General features: G+C 44.8%; 1 protein-coding gene across 1 annotated transcript; it reads right to left on the minus strand.

Annotated features, from left to right (window-relative positions):
• Positions 1-1,308: 1,308 nt before the first annotated feature.
• LOC311160753 (uncharacterized protein) lies at positions 1,309-22,375 on the minus strand (the record flags this gene model as incomplete). The annotated part of the gene is made up of 15 exons (XM_084217812.1): positions 1,309-1,723; positions 1,960-2,043; positions 3,622-3,725; positions 4,814-4,846; positions 4,978-5,107; positions 5,537-5,689; positions 7,250-7,336; positions 7,869-7,959; positions 12,836-12,947; positions 14,951-15,113; positions 15,283-15,685; positions 18,958-19,106; positions 20,304-20,453; positions 21,326-21,412; positions 22,304-22,375. 15 exons carry the CDS (start codon positions 22,373-22,375, stop codon positions 1,619-1,621), a joined length of 1,923 nt encoding a protein of 640 aa, XP_084073938.1. The 3' UTR covers positions 1,309-1,618.
• Between the last annotated feature and the right edge of the window lie 708 nt (positions 22,376-23,083).

Here is a 23,083-nt window from a genome sequence, read left to right on the forward strand (position 1 = left end):
TTTTAAAAATACCTTCTTGGCATGAAGTTCTATCCCCTTCAGAGAGCACAAAGCTTTCCCATGGAGTGGGAGCTGATTCCATTCTCCTAAATAAGCTGCTCCTTCAGTGCCTGGGAGCTTGAGGCATCCTGATTTATATGTAAAAAATAACTAGACCATGCTCCCCACCTCATTCTTCATTTCTGAACTTATTTAGCATAAGGCTGGGGTTTTTCAGCTCTCTGAAATTGTGTTATTGCGTTTTAGTGGCATAGAGAATAATGCTTTTTACACCTCAACATTTATTTGGGATGCTGTAGACAAGCTCCAGCCTCCCTGTGGATCATGTCCTTGGAATTCCTCCTCAGCAGGTGATGGTTTTATCCTGCAAAAGTCATGAAAGCTTTGGGTGATGCTTCTCTTGGTGGAAAATATTACTTTAGGAGCAATCTGACCTGCCAGAAATGCAGTTTTTTACACCTTTACATGCTTTTTTACATATTTTTTTTCCCCACAGAGCTGATTTTTGGCATATTCTGGAATATGAAATCTCAAAGGAGGTGAGGGTGCAGTTCCAGCTCAGTGGGGGCTCTGGGGGCTCAGCCCCCCTGAGCCCTCCAGAGGGGTCAGCCCCAGCTCCCCAGGTCAGGGAGAGTGTTCAGCATTTCCACCAGAGCCCAAGACCCAAAATCCATCAGATAACTCTCCCAAAATAAATCAGATTCCCTCTTCCCCCAACCCACACTGTTTGCAGACCTGGGAGGGAAAATGCCAGGTTTTATCAATGCCCTTTCACAGCTGTTTTCTGCTTTTAATGTTAAACACACAATCTTGTCCTTGCAACTCTAGGCCTCCTTTTCCTCCCACTCATTGGGCTCCAGCTAATTATTCTAATTAAACATGTAAAAGCCAACAAACACCACAGAAATATTTCCTCTTTGGAAAACCATGGATCATTCCCCCCCTTATCCATTCCTTAGATGCTTCATGACAGTTTCCTATTCTGCTGCTCTGACATTTTTCTCTTCCTGCAATGCAAATCTTATATATTGATTAATTTCTGTAGCATTTGTGCCAAATACATGACATTTGCCATAAAAAGTGCAATTTTATTGTCCTGCTTAGTGGGGACAAGGTGAAATAAAACACTCAGCCAGGTACTTTCTTCATTACAGAGCAAGTTTGCAATTTTTTAATAGCAAAATAAACAAGACTTTGTTTAAATATTCTCCTCTATATTCTAATATTCTAAAATGTGTGAAATATTCTTTAGAAATTAGATCACCATACAGAAAGTTACTAATGAAAATAATAATGAAAACTGGGTCAGAAGCCAGGGTATTCAAAGGAAAAGAGTGAAAGGAGAAATTATAAAAGGTCAGAATAGGATTTTTTTCAATATATGGGAATCTCAAGGTAGTAAAGCACAAAATTGAGGGGGGTCATCAGTGATCTGGGATATTACAGGTTAAATGCCACATAAAATTCCACATTTGAAATGGAATGTCTCTCAAAATCAAGGTGTTCTGCTGCACAGGGGGGACTGGCAAGGTGCTGCTCAGCAGTAAAGAAAATAAAAACAATCAAAAATGGTTTCCTGGGCTCCTGCTTCCCTCACCTCCCCATGAAATGTGTGTTGTCATGGGGTGGCCTCAGCACACGCCTTCCTGAACTCACAGATGAAGGAGGAGATCCACCCAAAGAGCTCCTGGGAGTCCAGGTCTGCTGGCTCCCCAAACCTCACCTGGAATGGAAATAAAGGAATATTTCACTGCAGCACAGCTGGGTGAGCCAAGCCAAGTTTAAAGGGCAGAGAAAAGCGAAATACCTCCATTATTGCTCATGTTGATATAAAGAAGAGGAGGAATAAGAGGTAAAAGAAGAAGGGGAAGAGGAGGAAGAAGCTAACTTTCCCCTCCTTCCTTCCCTTTTAAAAAAGAAATGTAGTTTATTTTCACTGCATTTCAGTATGATATGTACCAGCACGTTGCCATAAAGCTTCTTCATTTCCTCACATCTTTTTGACAGCTGGGAGAGATCCCCTTCATATTTCTGAATTAAATCCTGTAATAAAATAAAACTTCTTAATTTGCTGTAGGAGCATAGGATTAAAGCAGGAATTAAACAGCAGTGGAAACAAAATCATTCAGGGCGAAATTTTCATGTCATAAAAATTTCACATTTCACAAAAGAGAAGCACACACATCCCCTTGCAAGAATTAAGACATCAAAGACAAAAAAAAAAGAAACATTAACATGAGAGAATTTTAAGTGCATTATAAAATGACAAAACCTAAATCCATTCAAAGTGGCAGAGCCAGAGAAGCATCACAAGGTCCTGATTTCCAGAATATTTGGCTTTTTTTGCCTGTGCAGCAAACACTGCCAATTTCAGGTGCTTAAGGGGCAGAAACAGGGCTTCAGAAACAAGCCTGGAAATAAAATTTCTTTGTTTTGCTTGTAACAGCCATATTTTAGACTTTTTTTTCTTTTTTAAATTCTGAAAAACATTTAAAATTATGAGATAGTATTGGGTTAAACTACAGAGTTAGTGTAGGGACTAGTTAGAGAGTTGACTTGGTTTAAGAACTTGGTTAGAGAATAAAAGGCAGGATCTTGAGAAGATGTGTGTTTTATAGGTGATTATATAAAGAGATGATAAAGTACATGAAAATTGGTTGTAAATACGATAATAATACTTTATAAAGAATGTTTATTATAAAAATTAGTCGATTAATATTATATAACTAATATATTACTAGTAAATATCTGAGGAAGTTAATAATTTTAAACATTTATGCAGCATTAATAGTAGTAACTATTTATTTGTGTTCCTTACAGAAGACAAAACAACTGTGGAAGAAACACCTGGAAGCACAAAGAGGTGAGGGGCAGCAGAGTGGGGACACAGAGTAGGGACACCTGAGCTGCCAGCAGCCCCCCAGGGCAGGGTTGGATGGGATTCCAGGAGGAATTCCTCCATCCCAAAGGCTGTGCAGGGCTGGTACAGGGTTGGGTTGAACTCCAGGATGAATTCCTCCATCCCAAAGGCTGCCCAGGGCAGGTTTGGGTTGGATTTTAGGATGAATTCCTCCATCCCAAAGGCTGCCCAGCCCTGGCACGGCTCCCAGGGCAGTGGTGGAGCCCCAGCCCAGCAGAGGAAGGGGAGGTGGCATTTGGGGACACGGGGTAGCGGGTAGCTCTGATGGGTTCGTGTTCCGTGCTCCTAAAGGGCTTTTCCAGCCTAAAGGATTGGGAATGACTGACATCAATCAGGGCTGGATGGTTCTGTGCTCCAGGCCATGACCTTAAGGATGATCTTTAAGGTCCCTTCCAAACCATTCTGTGATTCTTTGATCCTCTCCAAACCCCTTTTCTGTCCAAGAGCAGAAGGAATTCTCACAAATCCCCTCTGAAATTCCCATTATCCCAAAGTGCCTCTCAAGGACTGCCTGCCCCCCACCCACCTGCCTGGGAAGGGAGAGCAGGAGGTGCAGAAGCCCTGGGGACCCTTCCCACTCTGCAGATCACACCCTCAGAAGGGAACACAAATCCACTTTCCCTCCAATTCTCCCCATAGCCAGTAACTCCCAGGTTACTCCTCCCTTACTCCAGCCCCCAGGGAGGTTGGGGTGGATTTACCTTCAGCTCCTTGCAGAACTGGGACTCCTGGGGGGTTGCCTTGCTTGCTTTGGGTTTGAGGAGCCTCCTGCACTGGGTCAGGTGCTCCAGTTCTTTTTTTAAAACTAACAAAAGGAACAGAAAATGAGGAATTTCACCAGCATGAACAGGTGTCCAAAGGGCTGCAACTGTCTTGTTTAGGAAAATAAAAGAGAATGTGGGTCTGCAGTACATTTATCTAGGAGCATTAAGGTCCTGCTGGGAGGTAGGGCTCCTGGAAGAGGCATTTTCTCAGGGGAAAATGGGATCACATCCCAGCCAGTGCAGGATAATGAAGGGGTTGAGAATGTGGCAATGCAGCAGCCAAAAACCTGCCCCTCCTTAGGCTGAGCACTGGGACCAGCCATGGAAATAACACCCAGGGTTGGAAGGTGGATTGGAATTTCTGGAGCAGGATAACAACACTGCAGCAGCCTCGAGCTGCTCCCAGAGCTGACCCCAGCGCCCAGAAGGGGTGCAGAACCAAAGGAGAGAGTGAGCATCACCCAGTTCTGTTACCAAAGGCTGAAATTGGGAATATTGGTCTGGAGTTACAGCCAACACCCACGTCACACCTTCAAAGCATGGATTTTTATAGATTTCAATATAATAAACATCATTTCCACCCACTGACACCCTGCTATCAGCTCTCAGGGGGTCAGGGTAAAACCCTCATTGGAAATCCATCCTACAAAATCCATCCCACAAAATCCATCCTCCATTTTAACAACCTTGTTCTGCCCCTCCTGTTGACTTCACTGGTGCTGGAGTGCTTTCCAGAGAAGGAAACCAGTCTGTTTCCAGAAAGTTCTTGAACTCCAGGAAGTTTCTCCTGCTGCATTCCCACTGCCATCTCCCAGGGACTCTCCCAGCCATCCCTGTGATGGAGCACTTGTACCACTTAACTCTTTTATTTTATGACAAATTCTATTTACCATGGCCAGTACATTTTTTTACATTTCTAAACCACCTGGACACACTTCAGTATTTCTTTTCTTTTTTTAATTCTTCACACTAACATGGCAGGTTAAGCATCTCCATGGCAACACTTCACCTCGATGTTTTGAACCTTTAACTCCCTTTACAAACTACAGAGGTGCAGTGAAAACCTGTTCCAAATGACTGCACAGTGCATGAAAACCTGCCTGTGAATGTAGAAACCCCATTTACATACCATCAACTTCAGCACTGAGGCCCTTCATGGATGCTGCAAAGGAAGAGAGAGGGGGGAAAAAACATGATAATGACATTTATAATGATAATATCGTTTATACAGTGAGAAGCACAGCAGTTGAAGGACTTCATTTTTTATTTGTTGATTATTTTCCCTCCTCTCACCATCAGGAACAGCTTCAAACTCTGTCAGCTCCTGGGGGAAGGTGGCCAGCTCGGGCTGGTGGGAGAGGATCTGCTCCACCAGGGCGTGGAGAAGGGTGAAGGTCCTGTCCCTGCCCCTCAGCAGGGAGAGCTGCAACAGAGCACAGCAGAGCACACCCTGAGCTAGCAGCCCTCAAAAATGAATAAAACACGGAAAAGGAGCAGCAGAGAGGCTGAGAGATCCCAGGTACATTTGGCAAGAATGGAAAACGTGGAATTAAACCTCTTCTTTCTCATGTTGTGGTTTCACACACACTCCTGGCTCACACCTGGTGTCTCACCAGCTCACACAGCTCTCATGCCAAGGGATTCTAACACCAGGGCAGGCAGCATTCTGATGCTCTGCCTCATTGGAGGCACAGTGAGCTCAGCACCACAGGCACCAGAGAATTCAGGGTCCAGCAGCAGAGTGTGACCAAAGCCAGCTGGACACAGTGAGCCCCTCACCAGGAATTATTGCTGACAAACATCAGCACGTCAATGCCAGCCAGCCTGGGGGCAGGATGAGCTCAGGACTCACCTTGGCCAGAGAGGACAGCCGGAATCCTCTGGCCACCTCCTTCCCAGCCCTCTCGTTCAGCTGGTTCCCCATGGCCAGAATGTACTCCAGGACAGACACAAACTTCGGGCAGGACTGCAGCTGCTTGCTGGCTCGGATGTTCTGGGCGATCAGCTGGAACAGGGGCAGATGAAAATGGGGACAGACCCCTGCTGTCTGTCCTTCCCTGCACCCCCTCCCCTGCCCAGCCCCTCAGGGATCTTCAGCAGGGCCAAATCTGTGCTGGCACAGCCACCCCAAAAGGAGTCACATCCTCTCTGGCTGCCACTGCAGCCTGCAGGGCACAGAAAGGGTTTTGCTGTTTGGGTGCCCAGATTTCAGGGCTCAGGGGAAGCAGAGTCTGGAGCTCCATCCTTCACCTCCCTCCTTTCCCTTTGCACCAGCTCAATGCTCTTATCAAAATTCTTAGCACAGTTTCCCCAGAAGGAAGAATAATAATTTCCTGTGCTCAAACTCAGTATAATTCAGTTTTCCCAGGGAAGCCACCTCCCTTCTAGGGCTATAGGCATAGGAGGGGATTTTGTTCTCAGCTAAAAAATCTGTATTTTTTTAGCACCACACCTCTTTTCATCAGTCACCAACCCAGAAATTCAAAAACAGGGAGAGGGTGAAGCACTTGGGTGCATGAAAGCTGTTGTTAAAGCATTTAAAGCCCAGCTCAGGACCAGAAAATCCTGAAAGCCAATATTCACATTGTCCCTTAGGATTTTAGGTGCATATTCTGTGGTTTAAAAATACGTGCTAGCATGAATAAGAACACACTTAAACACTAATTAGCTCTTCAGTGAACATTAAATATCCATCAAAGCAAGCAGTGCCTGGAATAACTTGCAAATATTCAATATTGGGCTTTAGTGGAGGACAGCAAAGGTGCAGCTGCACCAGGCAGGGTCAGGAACGTCTGCACCTCCCCTGTGCTTTCCCTCTGCTCCTCTTCTGAGCTTCCCCCACTGCTGCTGTGCTGTAAATCACAGCCAGACAAAGGATAACCACTTGGTCTCTCAGAACTCCCACATTTGATTTTCTTTCCTGAGCAGAACGGGGGCAAAACCTCTGAAACATTTTGGGGGTGTGGAAATGCTTGTTTTGAATCAAAGCATGGACAAAGGCTTGGAACAGCAGGATCCACCACGAGAGTGGCACTTGCTTGTTTGCACATCCCAGCCTTAGGTCATCCTGGGAAAAGGCAGAGAGGGACTCCAGCTCTGGCTCCCAAAAATTCCAGCCCAGAGCTGTCATCCTTAGGGGGAGCAGCTCCTTCAGTCTTCAGGAAATAATAAACCTCTTGGAGATTTGTCAAATGAACTTCCTCCTTGCCTTGGACTGATTCTTTCAGCTCACGGGGCCAGAACCTCCCCACCAAGGGAATGGAGTTTTAGTGGTGAAATCCATTTCTGTCTTATCCAAAGAAGGAGGAAAGTTTAATAACTCCAAATAAAACGTTGAAGATCTTTTCCTGTTCTTTTCTCTCTCTCTTTTGTGGAAGTCTATCTACTGCCACAGCCATTATCCTGAGCCTTGGTGGAATAAGGACAATATTAAACACACAAGTGGGAAAAAACCCAAAATAATCCTCCCAAACCACAGAGCCTCAAGGTCTGCACCGAGGTGATTTGGGCCTCTCTTCTCCAACTGCCAGGATCACAAACCCTGCAGGAGGGCTCCTGTACTCACAGGCTCCAGGTCTCTGATGCTCTCGGGGAGCTCACGGATGCTGAGCAGCAGATCCAGCCTCTGGCCCAGCTGGGGGATTTTACACATCTGCACAGAATTGAGCAGAAGCAGAATAAAACCTCCCACTCATACCAAAACATGCACATTCCTTTCATTATTTACTGAGCAGTTCAGCTGTGCCACTGTTTGCCTAATTTCTGTGCTCATTGATTCATTTCATTCTTGATCCTGTGGATGCACTCTGGCACACACCTGCAAATTCCCTGTATGCCCCTGGGCAGACATGATTAAAATCAATTGCAATCCTTTCTTGTGAGCAAAAATGGTTAAATACCCATCATTTTCTAGGTTATGGCTTCTAGATTTTGGGACTCTAGCTCTAGTCCAGGATAAATACTCTGCAGGAAGAGGAGGGAGTGTGACTTGGAGACACAAAGGGATCCACAGTTCTCTTTTTTCTTATCTCCCTGTCCCAAGTCTTCATCAGAATAATCCTTTGATCCTGATTCTGGGTGAGATTGTACATTTAAGTTCTAAACAACAGCTTCTGGCAGTGGTTTTAGCTTGGAGAGTGTCCTAAAAATAGGATGTGGTGTCTTTTAATATGGAAACTCCTCACCTCTAACATGAACTGGTCAACCACGTGCAGCTCTGAGCACGGCCCCTTGAAGGACAGGTACCTTTCTGCATCTTTGGCTGTGGGCAAATATCTGTCAAGAGAAAATTGAAATTAGGGATCCTCTTCATTCTGTATTCTGATAAAATAATTCTGCCATTCCTTGCCCTGGAATTTCCTGCATTTTGTGGGGTTTGTGTGTTTCATATTTACTGCTCATCCCTTGGAGGCTTTGAACCAAATGGGAGATGGGAGGCAAAAGTGATCTGCAGACACCTCTGGATATCTGGAAAGGATCACATGTAGAGAAGGCTTGAAAACAGCCAGAATGCAGATATCCAGAGAATTGAGAATGACAGAAGAGTTTAGAAAAGGTGAAACTATGAGAGGAGCTCAGGCCCTGATTTCCAAAGAGATTGGACCCTTTTTTATATCTATTATCACAGAATCACAGAATATTCTGGGCTGGAAGGGACCCACAAGGATCATCTCTGTTATCAAAGAATTACAGAATATCCTGGGCTGGAAGGACCCACAAGGATCATCTCTGTTAATTCACAATCACAGAATATTCTGGGCTGGAAGGACCCACAAGGATCATCTCTGTTATCAAAGAATTACAGAATATTCTGGGCTGGAAAGACCCACAGGGATCATCTCTGTTATCAAAGAATTACAGAATATTCTGGGCTGGAGGGACCCACAAGGATCATCTCTGTTAATTCACAATCACAGAATATTCTGGGCTGGAAGGACCCACAGGGATCATCCCTGTTAATTCAGAATCACAGACAATTCTGGGCTGGAAGGACCCACCAGGATCATCTCTGTTATCAAAGAATTACAGAATATTCTGGGCTGGAAGGGACCCACAAGGATCATCTCTGTTATCAAAGAATTACAGAATATTCTGGGCTGGAAGGACCCACAAGGATCATCCCTGTTAATTCAGAATCACGGAATATTCTGAGCTGGAAGGACCCACAGGGATCATCTCTGTTATCAAAGAATTACAGAATATTCTGGGCTGGAAGGACCCACAAGGATCACCCTGTCCCCCTGGCCCTGCACAGACACCCCAACAGCCCCAGCCTGGGGGGTTTCTCTTCTTTATCTTGATTTTTACAGGGTTTTTTACTCGCTGAAACAGTGACAGCACAAGACACAGACCCACAGCTTCCTCACATGGTCACAGAATACCCCCAGGACCACAGATTTTGAGAAGATTGATGTTTTCAAACATGCCTCCACTTGGAAAAACAAACACAGCAGCACAGCTGCCTTCCTTTGGAGACCTGCCTGCCTGCCTGAGCCACCACTGGGGGAATGCACAGCATCTCTTCAGAAAAACCCAGTCCTTGTCACAGCTCACATGTGAGCACTGTAAAGAAGATGAAATAAGTATTCAGGTCTCCTCTCTTTTCTTTCTCTTAAAACAAACTTCTAAATTTGCAGCAAGAGTGATTAAACATTCATGGGCAGAGCTTTACATTTCCAGTAAAAGTCAGGGAATTTACTCAAAGATGGAAAAAAGCAAATATTTTAGCACGTTAAGCACGGGACAAACACCAAGATTTATTTGACTGTTGCCAATAATTAATATGACATTTCAATTGTAAAATTGCTGGGGTTTGAATTAACTCTAGATGGTAGCAGATGAAAATGCAATCCTTTGAGCACACTTTACCATCAAGAAAAAAAATGAATTTTCATTTAAAAAATAAGTTAGCTGTTGGCAAATGAAAGGGTATTTAGTCATCATTAAAAATAGTTTGAGCTTTTAAGCAAATTCACAGAACATATTTTAAAAGGTGACAGCAAACATCTTCATTTAATCAGAAGTCTGATACCCCATAAAATTCTTTAGCTGCATTATGCACAGAAAATGGAAATAACAGATTATCTGGAAGGTTTAAAGCTTAAAGCATTGAACAATGGGAGCCATGAGAAAGGAGGCACAAACCCCCGTGAATGCATTCCATAAATATCTCTGTACATGAATGCAGCTCTAATGGAATTTGCACAATGAAAAAAATTCCCATTTCTCTGGGAAAAAAGTTAAGTTTAGAGAGACATGGAGATAAAGAACCACCCAGAAATTGAGAGGTTTCTGTATCCAAGTCATTCCTGAAGTTGTCAGTGATACCCCAGCACTGCCACTGGATGCATGAGCAGGACACTCTGCTTGCTGGCCACAGCCTTGAAAATGGAATCTTGGCTTTGATTTAAAGCATTTTCACTCCCCAGTAGCAGGATTTTGACTTCTTTAAGTAATTTTCACTCTCCTGATGCCTCAGTTTTGGCTTTTCTATTTTTCAGGTTCTGTGCTGCTTTAGTGTGTGGGGCTGGGCTCACATCAGGGGATGCTGAGCTCTGTGCACAGAGCAGGGAGACAAAACAATTCCTGCTCCAGCTGGGCACCAAGGACAAATGACCCAAATCTCAGCCAGGAGCACAAACCCCGTGGGCTGGAGAGAGAAAAACAAGCAGGGTGGGACTGCAGGGGCTGAAGCTGGGATGGGACAATGAACTGCAAGGTGCAAATGGAGCAGAGCTGATCCCAGGGAGAGACCCCGTGCCCGGCCGGGCATTTTGGGGCCATTTTGGGTCATCTTGGGTTCATTTTGGGACCATTTTGGTTCATCTTGGGTTCATTTTGGGACCATTTTGGTTCACCTTGGGTTCATTTTGGGGCCGTTTTGGTTCATCTTGGGTTCATTTTGGGACCATTTTGGCTCATCTTGGTTCCTTTTGGGACCATTTTGGTTCATCTTGGGCTCATTTTAGGACCATTTTGGTTCATCTTGGTTCATTTTAAGACCATTTTGGTTCACCTTGGGTTCATTTTGGGGCCATTTTGGTTCATCTTGGTTCATTTTGGGGCCATTTTGGTTCACCTTGGGACCATTTTGGTTCACCTTGGGACCATTTTGGTTCACTTTGGGTTCATTTTGGTTCATCTTGGTTCATTTTGGGATCATTTTGGTTCACCTTGGGTTCATTTTGGTTCATCTTGGTTCATTTTGGGACCATTTTGGTTCACCTTGGGTTCATTTTGGGACCATTTGGGTTCATTTTGGGACCATTTTGGTTCACCTTGGGTTCATTTTGGGACCATTTGGGGTCATCTTGGGTGCAGCCCTGGCTGGGCTCTGGTGCTGCCCCAGGTGCATCCATTGAGGAGATCCTTTGAATAAATCCCTGCTTTATTCTGTGACTCTGCCCAGCTCTGCTCTGGCTCAGCCTCTCAAGGCATCACTCCAACAGAAGGATTTGGATAAGGTATTTTTCCCTCTCCAGTGGTAGGATTTTGACACTGGCTCAGACACCCTGACAGGTACAATTTGCACTGAGAGCAATTTTCCAGCCCTGGACTGCCCTGCCTGACTCCTGCCCTGCCCACAGGTTCCCAGTTACCTGGAGGCCACAGTTCCAGAGGTGGGATTTCCCCTGGGACCCCAGACCCGAGTGGGAGCTCCCCAGAAGTGCTGAGTGCCCTCCTGGTTGGTGCCAGCCCAGCACAGAGCCCAGTACTGGGAAACCTGGGAGAATTCCTGCCATCCTCCAGTGCCTTGGGGATCCAAGCCTTCATTTTGAGATGAATCTCAACTGTTTCAGCTGCACTCAAAACTCTTGGGGCGGAAAAAAATTCAGTTTCCTTTCAGTGCCAGATTTGCGCGTGGGTTCATCGATTTTGGTGGTAAATAACAATCCCAGGGACAGAATCCTTGGAGCCAGATAGCATGGTTTGAATCCTTGAAATTATACAGCACAGAGCAATGCAACAATCAATATCCCTTACACATTCCACTGCTGGGAATATTCCCTCAGCATTATTGCCATCAAAGAAAGACTTCAAGGAAAAAAATATGATATTTCAAGCTTCATTGCCATCATTATTATTATTATTATTGTCTGATGGCAAAGAGCCCAGAGGCCACAAATCAGTGATGCCACTGCAATTTCAGCAGCCTGGAGATCCTGGACTGAGCTTGCAGTGCCAGGACTGTGTCCTGAGTGGGATAATTCACTTGTGGGGAATTCTGGAAGGAATTTGGGATGGGATTTTTGAGTTGATTTCTGATGATGCTGCTTATTTTTCTTATTTTCTACACAGGGAGGAAGGGTGAGTTCAACTCACATCGTTGAGGCATGGTTCAGAAGGTCACAAGACCCTTGGGTACAGGTGCACCACTGTGGGTTTAACTGGGAGAGCTCTGGGACAGCAAGGGAATACCTTCCAAAACTCAAAAAGCCATTTAAACAGCCACTGTCCCACCCCTGTCCCTTCATACTTCAGAAACCACCACACAGAATGACATTCACTCCATGTTTCATGTCCCTCACATCACTTCCCAAGCACAGAGAGGATTCTGCAGACTCCAAAACTGCTGTCTCAGATCAGGAGTTTAAGGCCAAAATTAAACTGATTCCACAAGAAGCAGAAACATCAATTATTTACTTCCTCACTTTCTCTGTCAGTGCCCTCTTTTCCCCAGTTTTCCTGAGCAAACACTCATTTTTTGGTCTCATTTTGAAGCAAGAATCAGTTTCTGCATGTAAAAATGTACCAAGCTTCTACATGTAAAAATGTTTATTAAAATGGCCCAAGTGTCACATGGGGGGGCTGGGATGGAGCAGATCCCACTCCAGGATCCCACTTCTTTCCTTCTACAAGGAAGGAAACGATTCAAAACTATTCAAAAAGGTAAAATCCAGTTCCTGTGAATTTCACACACCATTAGTTTGCTCACACTGAAATCTGTCCAGCTACAGAAATCCCCACTCTGCTCTGAACCCCAAATCCCTGCCACTCAGACACAGAAATTCCCAATATCCCACCATCCCATAAATCTCCTTTAACTCTTTTCTGCCTTCCTCCTCTCCCAACCAACTTTCCAAACTTTATTTGCAGAAGATTCTGCCTCATCCAAAAGGTCCCAAACCCAAACGATTCCCCCCAAAATTACCTCCTCAGGGCTGTAATCTGCTCATCTGTGAGCCCACCACTCTCCTCGTGGATGATGAAGAGTTTGTCCTTCAGCTCACTTGGTTTTACACGGAAACTTTTAAGAAAAATGTCTGGAGAAAAATTATTCTGGGGTTACTTGGAAGGAAATGCTCAAGGGAAGGGAAATCACTGAAGTATCTTACCTGCACTTAGCAGAATTAAAAAAGAAAAAAAAAAACCAAACATGCAGAATATAAAATATTTTGCAGCTGCAATCATAAGGCAAAATCTCAGTCTTCATATTTTCTTTAAATTTACAGAGCAGTCATCAAGGGAAAACAAATCTGAGGACGATTTTCTTGTCTCTTACTGATACCTGCTCCCTGTGTGGCAGGAATTTCTTTTTTCAACAATAATCCACTAGAGAACTTAAATTTAATTTATATTTTCTCCTACACTGGCCTTGAATTTAGCGTGGAGATCTCTCAGAACTCTCCTTTTCCTCGGCTGTTCACAACTCCACTCAAAATCTCCAGAATTTTGAACCTACTGGCATTTTGGAGCTTCATCTTTTTATTCATTAATTTAAGGACTGTGGTTCACAGCACTTGCAGGAAGATTAATCAGAATTCTCAGGATCAAATTAACTTTTGATCTGAGTAATGTCCATTATAATAAGGATATGCCAAAACTCTCACTGATGAGGATAAGATTAAGAAAGGGCTGTAGAACGTCTCTGTGAAAAACCCTGTGAGAGGAACAGGATCAAAAGGAGGAATTGTGCTATTTGCAAAGCAAAAGAAAGACATTTCCTCAAAGAAACTGCAATAATTTAGCAGATAAAAGTGCTATTACAAGATTCTTTTATCTGCAACAGCACTTTGCCATCACTCTTCCTTTTAACCCTTCAAATTGTTAGTCAAGGGATGCAATAAATCCGAGTTATCTCCATTTACATGTCCCAATTAAAACTTTACAAGCTCTCCAAAATACATTTTTTCTTATTCATATTCATCAAGATGAAATCATTAAAACTTCGGAATCGACTGCCCCAAATTCTTTACACATGTAACCATCTTAAAGCATCTCTAGGTAACAGAAATTTTTTGGAAAGGCATCTTTGTAGCAGGAATCAGAGTGCACTTTGAAGAACAATACTGAAGAATAACACCTATCCCTTCTCACCAAGGGAATAAAAGAGCTTTACAGTATTTTGTTAGGGAGAGCAGGACTGGGTGTTGAGCTGCTTCATTAGCTCTGAAAGGCTGCTCCGGGTCAGGCTTTGGGTGGAACCACACCTGAATTAGGAGAGCAAGGGGTTGTGCTCAGGAAGGGGATCCTGAGCCCTCGGCCAGGGAGAAGCCAAGAATTCCTGCCTGGAGCTGCCCCAAAGGCTGTGACCCCAACCCAGCCCCCTGCAGGGGATCTGTCACCCTGGTGTTTTGAGATTCTCTAAGCCTGCTGATGTTGACATTCCAGAGTCGCTGTAGGACACGAAAGAACACACGCACACACCGCCCTCAGGGTGAAGAAGAAAAGAGGCAGTTTATTTTCTGACTCCAACATTTATAGTTTTACAGAGGTGACAGTGACACCTCTCCACTGACACTGGTTTAACCAACAGTCCATCAACTCTCTCCTCCTCCATAAAGGAATGCAAAACAATGAGTTGTTTACAGAAAGTGTGTGAGAAAGTTCGCTACAAGAATGTCAACATCAGAAGGCTCAGAGAATCTCAAAAAACCAGGGTGACAGGGATCCCTGACCCACTGCAGCCCAGCACTGCCAGCTCCTGGGGACCTTGCAGCCCACCAAATGGGAAAAGCCTTCGTGGCCAGGGCTTAAATTGGCTTCACAGCTGTATGAGGATGACTTCAGCAGCATCACAGCTCCGTGCCATGGACAGGGTTGGAAAAAAGTAAACTAGCTTGGGGATTTATCCCGACAGCAAAGGGCCGCTTTGGAGCAGCTGAGCCCCGGGGTCTTGTTTTACAAAGGGAGAAGCACTGAATTAAAAGAGGATTTCCACCCAGCCTCGATCGCTGCCTGTGCAGGGGCTGAGAGCACCAACACTGCGGGCAGGGCTCAGCCCGGCTCCCCGAGAGGAGCGCACGGCCCCTGCGCATCCACTCACTGAAGTTGTGCGCGACTTTCCTGTCCAGCAGGATGTGCTGGGTCACCGGAGGCTCGCTGCCCAAAAGCACTGCTGTGTCCTGGATCTGGAACTGCTCACACAGCCTGCACACGTCTATTTTTCTCCTGCACGGGTCACACGATCCCCAGACGGATTTTTGAATCTAAAAATACAGGAGGGACACGGGGTAAACAGAAAGCCAGAAGAACAGAGGCGCTTTGTTCCGTGCAAGGGGCATCCAGGTCACTTTGCATTCCTATAACTCCCCATGTCATATGGCCACAATATTTAGGTTTTTCCCCTTTAACAGCTGCCCTCGGTTTCATCCTCACCTTGTCACAAGGAACCACATCCCAGTGAAAGGCTCTGGTTCTCCTGGCGGCCGGAGGGATGCTGCAGGGCTGCGGGAGGGCAGGTGGGGCTGGGGGCACCTCAGCCCTGCCCGGGGCGGGGGGCAGAGCTGGGGCTGGGGCTGCCTGCCCCTCTGCAGGCTCGCTCAGGCTGCTCCTCGCAGAGCTCCCACCAAAGGGGGGGCTCTCCTCTCCCTGCTCGTCCACAGGCGCCACAAATTCCTCGTAGTCAGCTTCGGGGGAGCCGCACGCCGGAGAGCCCTGCGGGGGCAGGCTGGCAGCGCTGCCGGGCTGGCAGTGCCTCTCCAGCAGGGACAGCCACTCCCTGCGCAGCCTGCCCGCAGCCTCTGGCCTGCTGCTCTGCACGCTGAGCGGGATCCGCAGCCTGGAACGGAGAAATGGCACCCACAAACAGCAGCAAGGGCAAATAAACAACATCAGCCCAGCACTCACCTGCTGGGAGCTCGCAGCTGCGCCTGGCAGAGGAGCCCAGCCTGCTGGCTCTGGCCTTTTCAGGGTTAACTGCTCTCCTGTTGGAGGCTGGGGAGCTGAGTTTGGCCATGCAGGGACTGTGCAGTGACCCCACCATCCCTGCTGTCCCCCTTGGGAAGGAGCAGGGTGTTACTGCTGGCTGGGGGGGAACAGGCACCCAGAACCTGCCCACACCTGACCCTGGGGAGAACAGGCACCCAGAACCTGCCCACATCTGCCCCATGGGGGGAACAGGCACCCAGAACCTGCCCACACCTGTCCCTGGAGGGAACAGGCACCCAGAACCTGCCCACATCTGTCCCAGGGAGGAACAGGCACCCAGAACCTGCCCACATCTGTCCCAGGGAGGAACAGGCACCCAGAGCCTGCCCACATCTGTCCCTGGGGAGAACAGGTACCCAGAACCTGCCCACACCTGCCCCAGGGAGGAACAGGTACCCAGAACCTGCCCACATCTGTCCCTGGGAGGAACAGGCACCCAGAACCTGCCCACACCTGCCCCAGGGAGGAACAGGCACCCAGAGCCTGCCCACATCTGTCCCAGGGAGGAACAGGCACCCAGAACCTGCCCACATCTGTCCCTGGGGGCCACAGGCACCCAGAACCTGCCCACATCTGTCCCTGCATGAGCTCTGGGCAGGATTTCAATGGACCAGCTCAGTTCCTTTCTGGATTCCTCCTGAGAGCCCTGCCCAGACCTCTGCAGAGCACTGGGAGGAGGAATCCAGCTGATTCTGGTGGCCTCATTCCTTCAGGGCTGCTCTTTCCCTCTGGGCCATCCCCTGTGCCTGAGCTCATGTGCAGCACCTCTGGAGAGGATTCAGTGACCCCCATGGCAGGGAGAAATGATGAGGAGGACCCCACTGATATCAGCAGGCTAATTCATTACTTTAATATACTATATTATTCTATATTATATTACTCTACATCTGAACTGAATCTACACAGGTCCTCAACCAGATCTTGTGACCCTCCTGACCCACAGGACACAGCTGGCAGAGATTGCTCAAAGAAACAAAACCCCATCATCCCTTTGGCTGAGCAATCTCCACGTTGCACTCTGCTTTGGCACAAACACGGGCACGGCAAATGAAATAAAAACTGTTTTTTCTCTCTCTGAGGTTCCTCACTGCGATTCCCAGCAAATTTCCTGGGAAATTGTGCCTTGCTCCACAGCTCTGCTTTCCCAGGCTGTTAGCAGCTGTACTCACAGGTAGTGGTGGTCTCTGGTGTGCAGGGAGAAGGTGCTGCAGGCGGGGTCCCTGCTGCCCCCCAGGCTCCCAGCTGCCAGGGGAATTGTGGCTGCAGGGCTCCTGCCCCCCAGGCTGTACAAGGCCAGCTCTCCTTCCCTCAGCTCTGCCAGGCACCTGGGGGACAAGGGAGGGACACAGCTCATTGCTCTTTGATGTCTTCTTTACACAGCCTGGCCCTTGTTAAAGCACCTTCCAATGTCAATAAATCTCCACATTTTTACAGCATCCTCCATGGAACAGTCAAAAATGTCAATAGCAGAGCATAAAATCTTTGAGATGTTCTTATCTGAGAGTTTCTTGTTTTCATCTGACACCTAAATGAAGTGTGGCATAAAATCTGAACAGCCTGCCATGCCCAGTGAGAGCTAAAATTAAATCTGACCATCAATTCAAAATGACCCAAGTCCTGTTAATTTTTCAGCCACGCTCTGTCTGTGCCTCTCCATTTGCTCCTCTTGTTTATTTGGGGTAGTGGATCTTTGGGACTCTGAGCTTCAAAGGGAATCCACCTGTGACTGAGCAGTGCATAAAGCTCCAGAGTTTCTGTGTCTTCCAGGTTTCACTCCACCAAGCTAAAAACAAATCACCAAATTTAGTTCCCCATCATCCAGCCCAATATCCCTCTCCTGGAAATCCTGCTACTGCCTGGCAGCTCACCCTGGACCCCTCATTCCCAGAAGTCACTAGGCAGGAATGGGTTAAAGTATTCTGCTCTTGAGGGCTTCCAGCAGAAGTGACTCTGCCAAAACTTGGGGAAAAGCTCTTTAAATTGTAATTAATCCTGGAAGAAATGGCCTGAGCACACAGAGCTTCCATTCCAGAGTCCTGTGCTTCAGCCTCTCCTCTGGAATTCTGCCCTGTTCTTTATAACAGAGGTTGGGCTTTCCTGTGGGTTTATCCTTACTTAACATTTTGCCTTCCCATTTTTCTGGAGAGTTCCTGCCTTTCTTTATATTTCTGGCAGTTCTACAAAACTCTCCCTGCACTCTGTCTTCAAGGTGTGGCCGGTTGATTAAGGTGTTCTGTGAAGAGTTTAAGTAAGTTTAGCTGCTGCAGAACAAATTAAACATGAAATAAAAATTGCATCAATTCCCATCCAAGCAGTCAGAGTGATAAGAATTGTTTAATGGAGCTGGCAGTGCTATTGATCTCTCCTTTCTTCCAGCAGGGACTTATGGTTTAATCAGATCTGCAGGTGCTCCCACCATCACTTTGCCAGAAAAAAAATTTTTAAAAAAGGAGTAAGAGAGGGGATTAATATCAAGAAGAAACCAACAAGGGCTTTGCCTCACAAGATAAATAGAAATCAATTTTTGTTTGTTAACAAACCTGTTCAGTGTTGCAAGGTAAATCCTGGACACACTGGAGGATAGTGTTTACAACACATACAGTGGCAGCCTTTTAAAAGCAATTAAAATCATTTTCTGTGAAGTGGGAAGTCTTTTGAGATAATTACCCTGTGCAGATAATTACAATGTGATTTTTATTTCATTAGCTAGGCAGAATTTTTTTTCTTCTCTCTCCTTTGAGGGTTTAAGAAATTTCCAGGTGTTTCAGGAGCTGTCTCAGGTTTGTTGGCAGAATGAGCAGCAAACCATGGAAAACCACTGGGTTACTGAGAATGGAGGGAAAAGTCAAGAGAGAAACAAAGTCCCAGCATCAAATCTGTTCTGAGCACCACCACCATTGGAGATTTGTGCTGCCAATGCTCCCAGCAGGCTCCAGATCACACCTTTGGTTTTTTGGGTGCCACTAATTGATTACTGACAGCTCATTGCAGTGCTTCCATCTCATGCAGGCTGGGCACCTACCTTTACACGTTAAAAAAACAAACTAAATAATTAAGTTATTATCAGCACATTTAACTCTAAATGCATCTATCAGAAGTTTTAAGGAAATCCAGAGCTCATACTTCACCCATTCAGTGGAGGTTAAGGTGTTCTCCTGCAAATCCAGCAGCCCTTCGTGGATCACTTCACATTCTGCAGCTCTCCCAGGCCGGGACTCCCCTGGTCTCTTGTAGGAATTGCTCTGAATAACTCTGCTCAGCAGGTAGATTATCTAGATAATGAGTGGCAGCAGAGAAAACAATATTTTCCACACTAATTGCCTTGAATAAGACATCAATAGTTGGATTTACAAGTACAAAGCCACAGTCAGATGGGTAAAATAAATCTACACAAAATAACCCAGGTCTTTCTATGATGCAAAACTCCTTAACTGCAGTTTGGTTTTATGCCCAATTTGATATATAATATAATATAATATAATATAATATAATATAATATAATATAATATAATATAATATAATATAATATAATATAATATAATATAATATAATATAATATAATATAATATAATATAATATAATATAATATAATATAATATAATATAATATAATATAATATAATATAATATAATATAATATAATATAATATAATATAATATAATATAATATAATATAATATAATATAATATAATATAATATAATATAATATAATATAATATAATATTCTACTACATATTCTGTATTTCATGTATATTATTATGATATGTGTTATATGTTATATATATTACTATATATTATTTATGTATTACTGTAATGTATACTATATTGTATATTATATATTATAGAATATCTATTATATATTTTATAAATATTAGCAAATATGAGATAAGAATTGTTTTTCTTTCTAGGAAACAAATATAATGTATATAACATATATTATTATAATATATTATAATATATTATCTATTATCTATTATCTATTATCTATTATCTATTATATATATTATAATATTTATTATATGTATTGTTTTACATAATATATAAATATATATTAAATAAATAAATATATGTGTATATATATATATATAAACCAAATATAATGTATATAACATATAATTATAATATATTATTATATATTATAATTATATATATTATAGTATTTATTATAGGTATTGTTTTATATAATATATAAATATATATAATGAATAAATTAATATATAAATATATAAATATATATAATATCTATTGTAGGTATTGTTTTTATATAATATATAAATATATATATAAAATAAATTAATTAATAAATAATTATATATAAATATATATATATGTGTGTGTGTGTGTGTGTGTATATATATATATAAAAAACAAATATGAGCTGAGAATTGTTTTTTCTTCCTCGGAGGTTCCTCGCTGCCGTCCCCAGCAGGGCTGTCCCCTCCCACCTTCCTCTTGTCCTGCAGGGACACAGCCTCCAGCTCGTAGTGCTGCCTGCCGTGGAACAGGATGCTGAAACGCCTCCTCTCCGAGTCCTCGCAGCCTCGGACCTGGCAGAAAGGGAACTGCTTCTTGATGGTGCCTTTCTCGATGTTAAAAATGGTCCTGCTGCTGAAATCCAGCTGCAAGAGAAAGCTCTGCATCACTCCAGGCCATCCTTGTTGAAAGGCAAGGGCAGAATCCCAATTTTGTTTAGATAAAAGAGCAGAATGAGTACAATTGAAAAATTACATTCCACCACCGGGAATGTAATGTTTGTTTTAGCAACAAAATGCCCAATATTTGTTTTAGTGACAAAAAACACCCCAGACATTCCTTGTTTCCACATGCCTCTTTTGATGAATATGCATCAATTTATCACTCTGGGATATTATTTCTTTTGAAATTCTCCTTGTCTCAAAACCCAGTGCAAAATTTCCCCTCCAGCACAAACCAACAGCAGAACCACACACCCAGCTCCTCACTCCTCCAGCCTCTGAAATGCAGGGGGTGAGAAAAGCAGCTCTGAGTTGGGAGTTAAAACTTGAACAGCCCACACCACCAATGCCCTCACTGTGGCCTTTCCTCTGCCCTGTTCATAGCAGGAAACCTCCAAAGCAGAACCTTTCTCGAGATTATCTCTGACTTTTGGTAATTAGAGAACTGAAATTAAACTAATCCAGATTCCCAGACTGATAACTTCCACACCTGCTACATGTCTCTCCATCCTTCCACTTTATGTCTAAAGAAATAAATTTTCATTCCAAAAAGTGGTGGAATAGGCTGGAAAAATGACATTTTGTACATTTAAGATATAGTAAATAAAATCCACCCTGTAGCATGCATGATTTGGGCTTGTTCATTATCAAATTTTGGCCAAAGTACAAAAGTTTTAGTGAAATCCCTTAGTCCCTGACTTCATGAAAGCAGGAAATCCCCATCAGGTGTTGTTGCCAGAAGCTGGCTTTGTTATATTTTTCTACACTGCCCCAAAGGTGAGAATTTTTAAGGTTACCTGCAGAATCCGTTTCTGCCACCGGTAGTGTTTGTATTTGTAGATAATGAAGTTAAATTGGGAGCCAGTTAACAAATCCTGGGGATCCTGGAAAACAGAAGAGAAATCAGCAGCACATCCCACGCTGGGATAAGGTTTGGACACCCAAATCCTGCTGTGCTCAGGTGAAATCCCTCTCTGAGAGCAGAAACAGCCCTGGAGCCCTGCAGGAGAATTCCAGGTGGAGACAGACAGAAAAACCCTCCTGACTTTTGTTAATCACCTTAATGAAGGTGGAGAGGGACAGGAGAAGGGGGAATGGCTTCACACTGACAGAGAGTGAGTTTGGATTGAATATGAGGAGGAAACTCTTTAATCTGAGGGTGGTGAGGCCCTGGAGAAGAGAAGCCTTGCAGTGCCTGGAGGAGCTGCAGGGAAGATGGAGAGAGAGGATTTACAGGGGATGGAGGCACAGCACACAGGGAATGGCTTCAGGCTGAAATGGAGGAGGGTTAGGTGGGATATTGGGGAGGAATTCCTGGTTGTGAGGGTGGGAAGGGGCTGGGATGGAATTCCCAGAGCAGCTGTGGCTGCCCTGGATCCCTGGCAGTGCCCAGGCCAGGCTGGACAGGGCTGGGAGCCCCTGGGACAGTGGGAGGTGGAGCAGGATGAGCTTTAAGGTCCCTTCCAACCCAAACCAGTCTGGGATTCTGCAGTTCTGGGATCCTGCCCCACATTTATTAATGCAGGACTCGTAGCCACCCTTGGAATAAGAACCCTTGTGTGGGTTGGAGCTCCCCAGTCCCACCAGGGCAGCGTTTCCATGGAGCAGCCATCACACAGGGCAGCACCAGCCAGCTGTACCTGCCCTGCTGGCTTGGGAATTCTTTGTGATTCCCAAACCAGGATTGTGTCCTTGAGAGCAACCCAGACACCTCCTCACCTCAGCAGGACTCTCCAGAACGTCTATCACCAAATACATCCCAGGAGCAGCCTCACCTTTTCAGCACACACCTCCTTCTGTGCCAAATGCAGAGCTCCTTCAACGCTCACTTCTTTATTTTTCACCATGTTCATGATTTTGAGGATTTTTTCCTGGCTTAACTAGGGAAAAAAAAAAAATCAAATGTTTTTAGAGACTGGTTTTTCATCAGGCTGCGGAGGATACAGAGTGCTTGTGACACAGCCACGGTGGCTGCCATAAAATTACAATTTCACTCATATTTTACATTCTACTGACAACCTGCCCAGCAAATATAATCTCCCTTTGAAACCTGGTCAAAGTCCACAAGATATCAAATATACAGGGGCTTTTACAAGTTTAGGAGATGTGGTGGTAATATCTGGGGACAGAACTGCCAGGGGGAAACCCTTTTGAGTTAGAGACCCTGGCAAGAAGTGAAAACATCAATTTTGCATGGCAGCCTGTCTCATCCTGAGCGCAAAGCCCTGCACACAGGACAACATGAAAGAAAAATCAGGAGCATTTGAAATGTTCAGGGTGAAGAGGAGGCAAACTGCTGTTGGTACAGGGAGGTGCAGCTGCCACAGGGACCCAGTGAAGCACATGAAAAGCCAGAGCTCCACTTCCCCTTTTTTCTCTCCCCAAAACAGGAGCTTGGGCTGCCAATGAACTCACACAGGAATTTGTGCCACTCCTGAGTGCTGCAGGTGTGGCTGTGATGGCAAAGAGGAGCCGAGCAGAGAAGCAAGGAGAGGGGAGGCATGGGGACACAGGAGTGCAGCTGTGACACAGCTGGCAAGGCAGTGCCAGGGCTT

The sequence above is a fragment of the Fringilla coelebs genome (genome assembly GCF_963513975.1).
Source record: "Fringilla coelebs genome assembly, chromosome: 18".
NCBI lineage: Eukaryota > Metazoa > Chordata > Aves > Passeriformes > Fringillidae > Fringilla > Fringilla coelebs.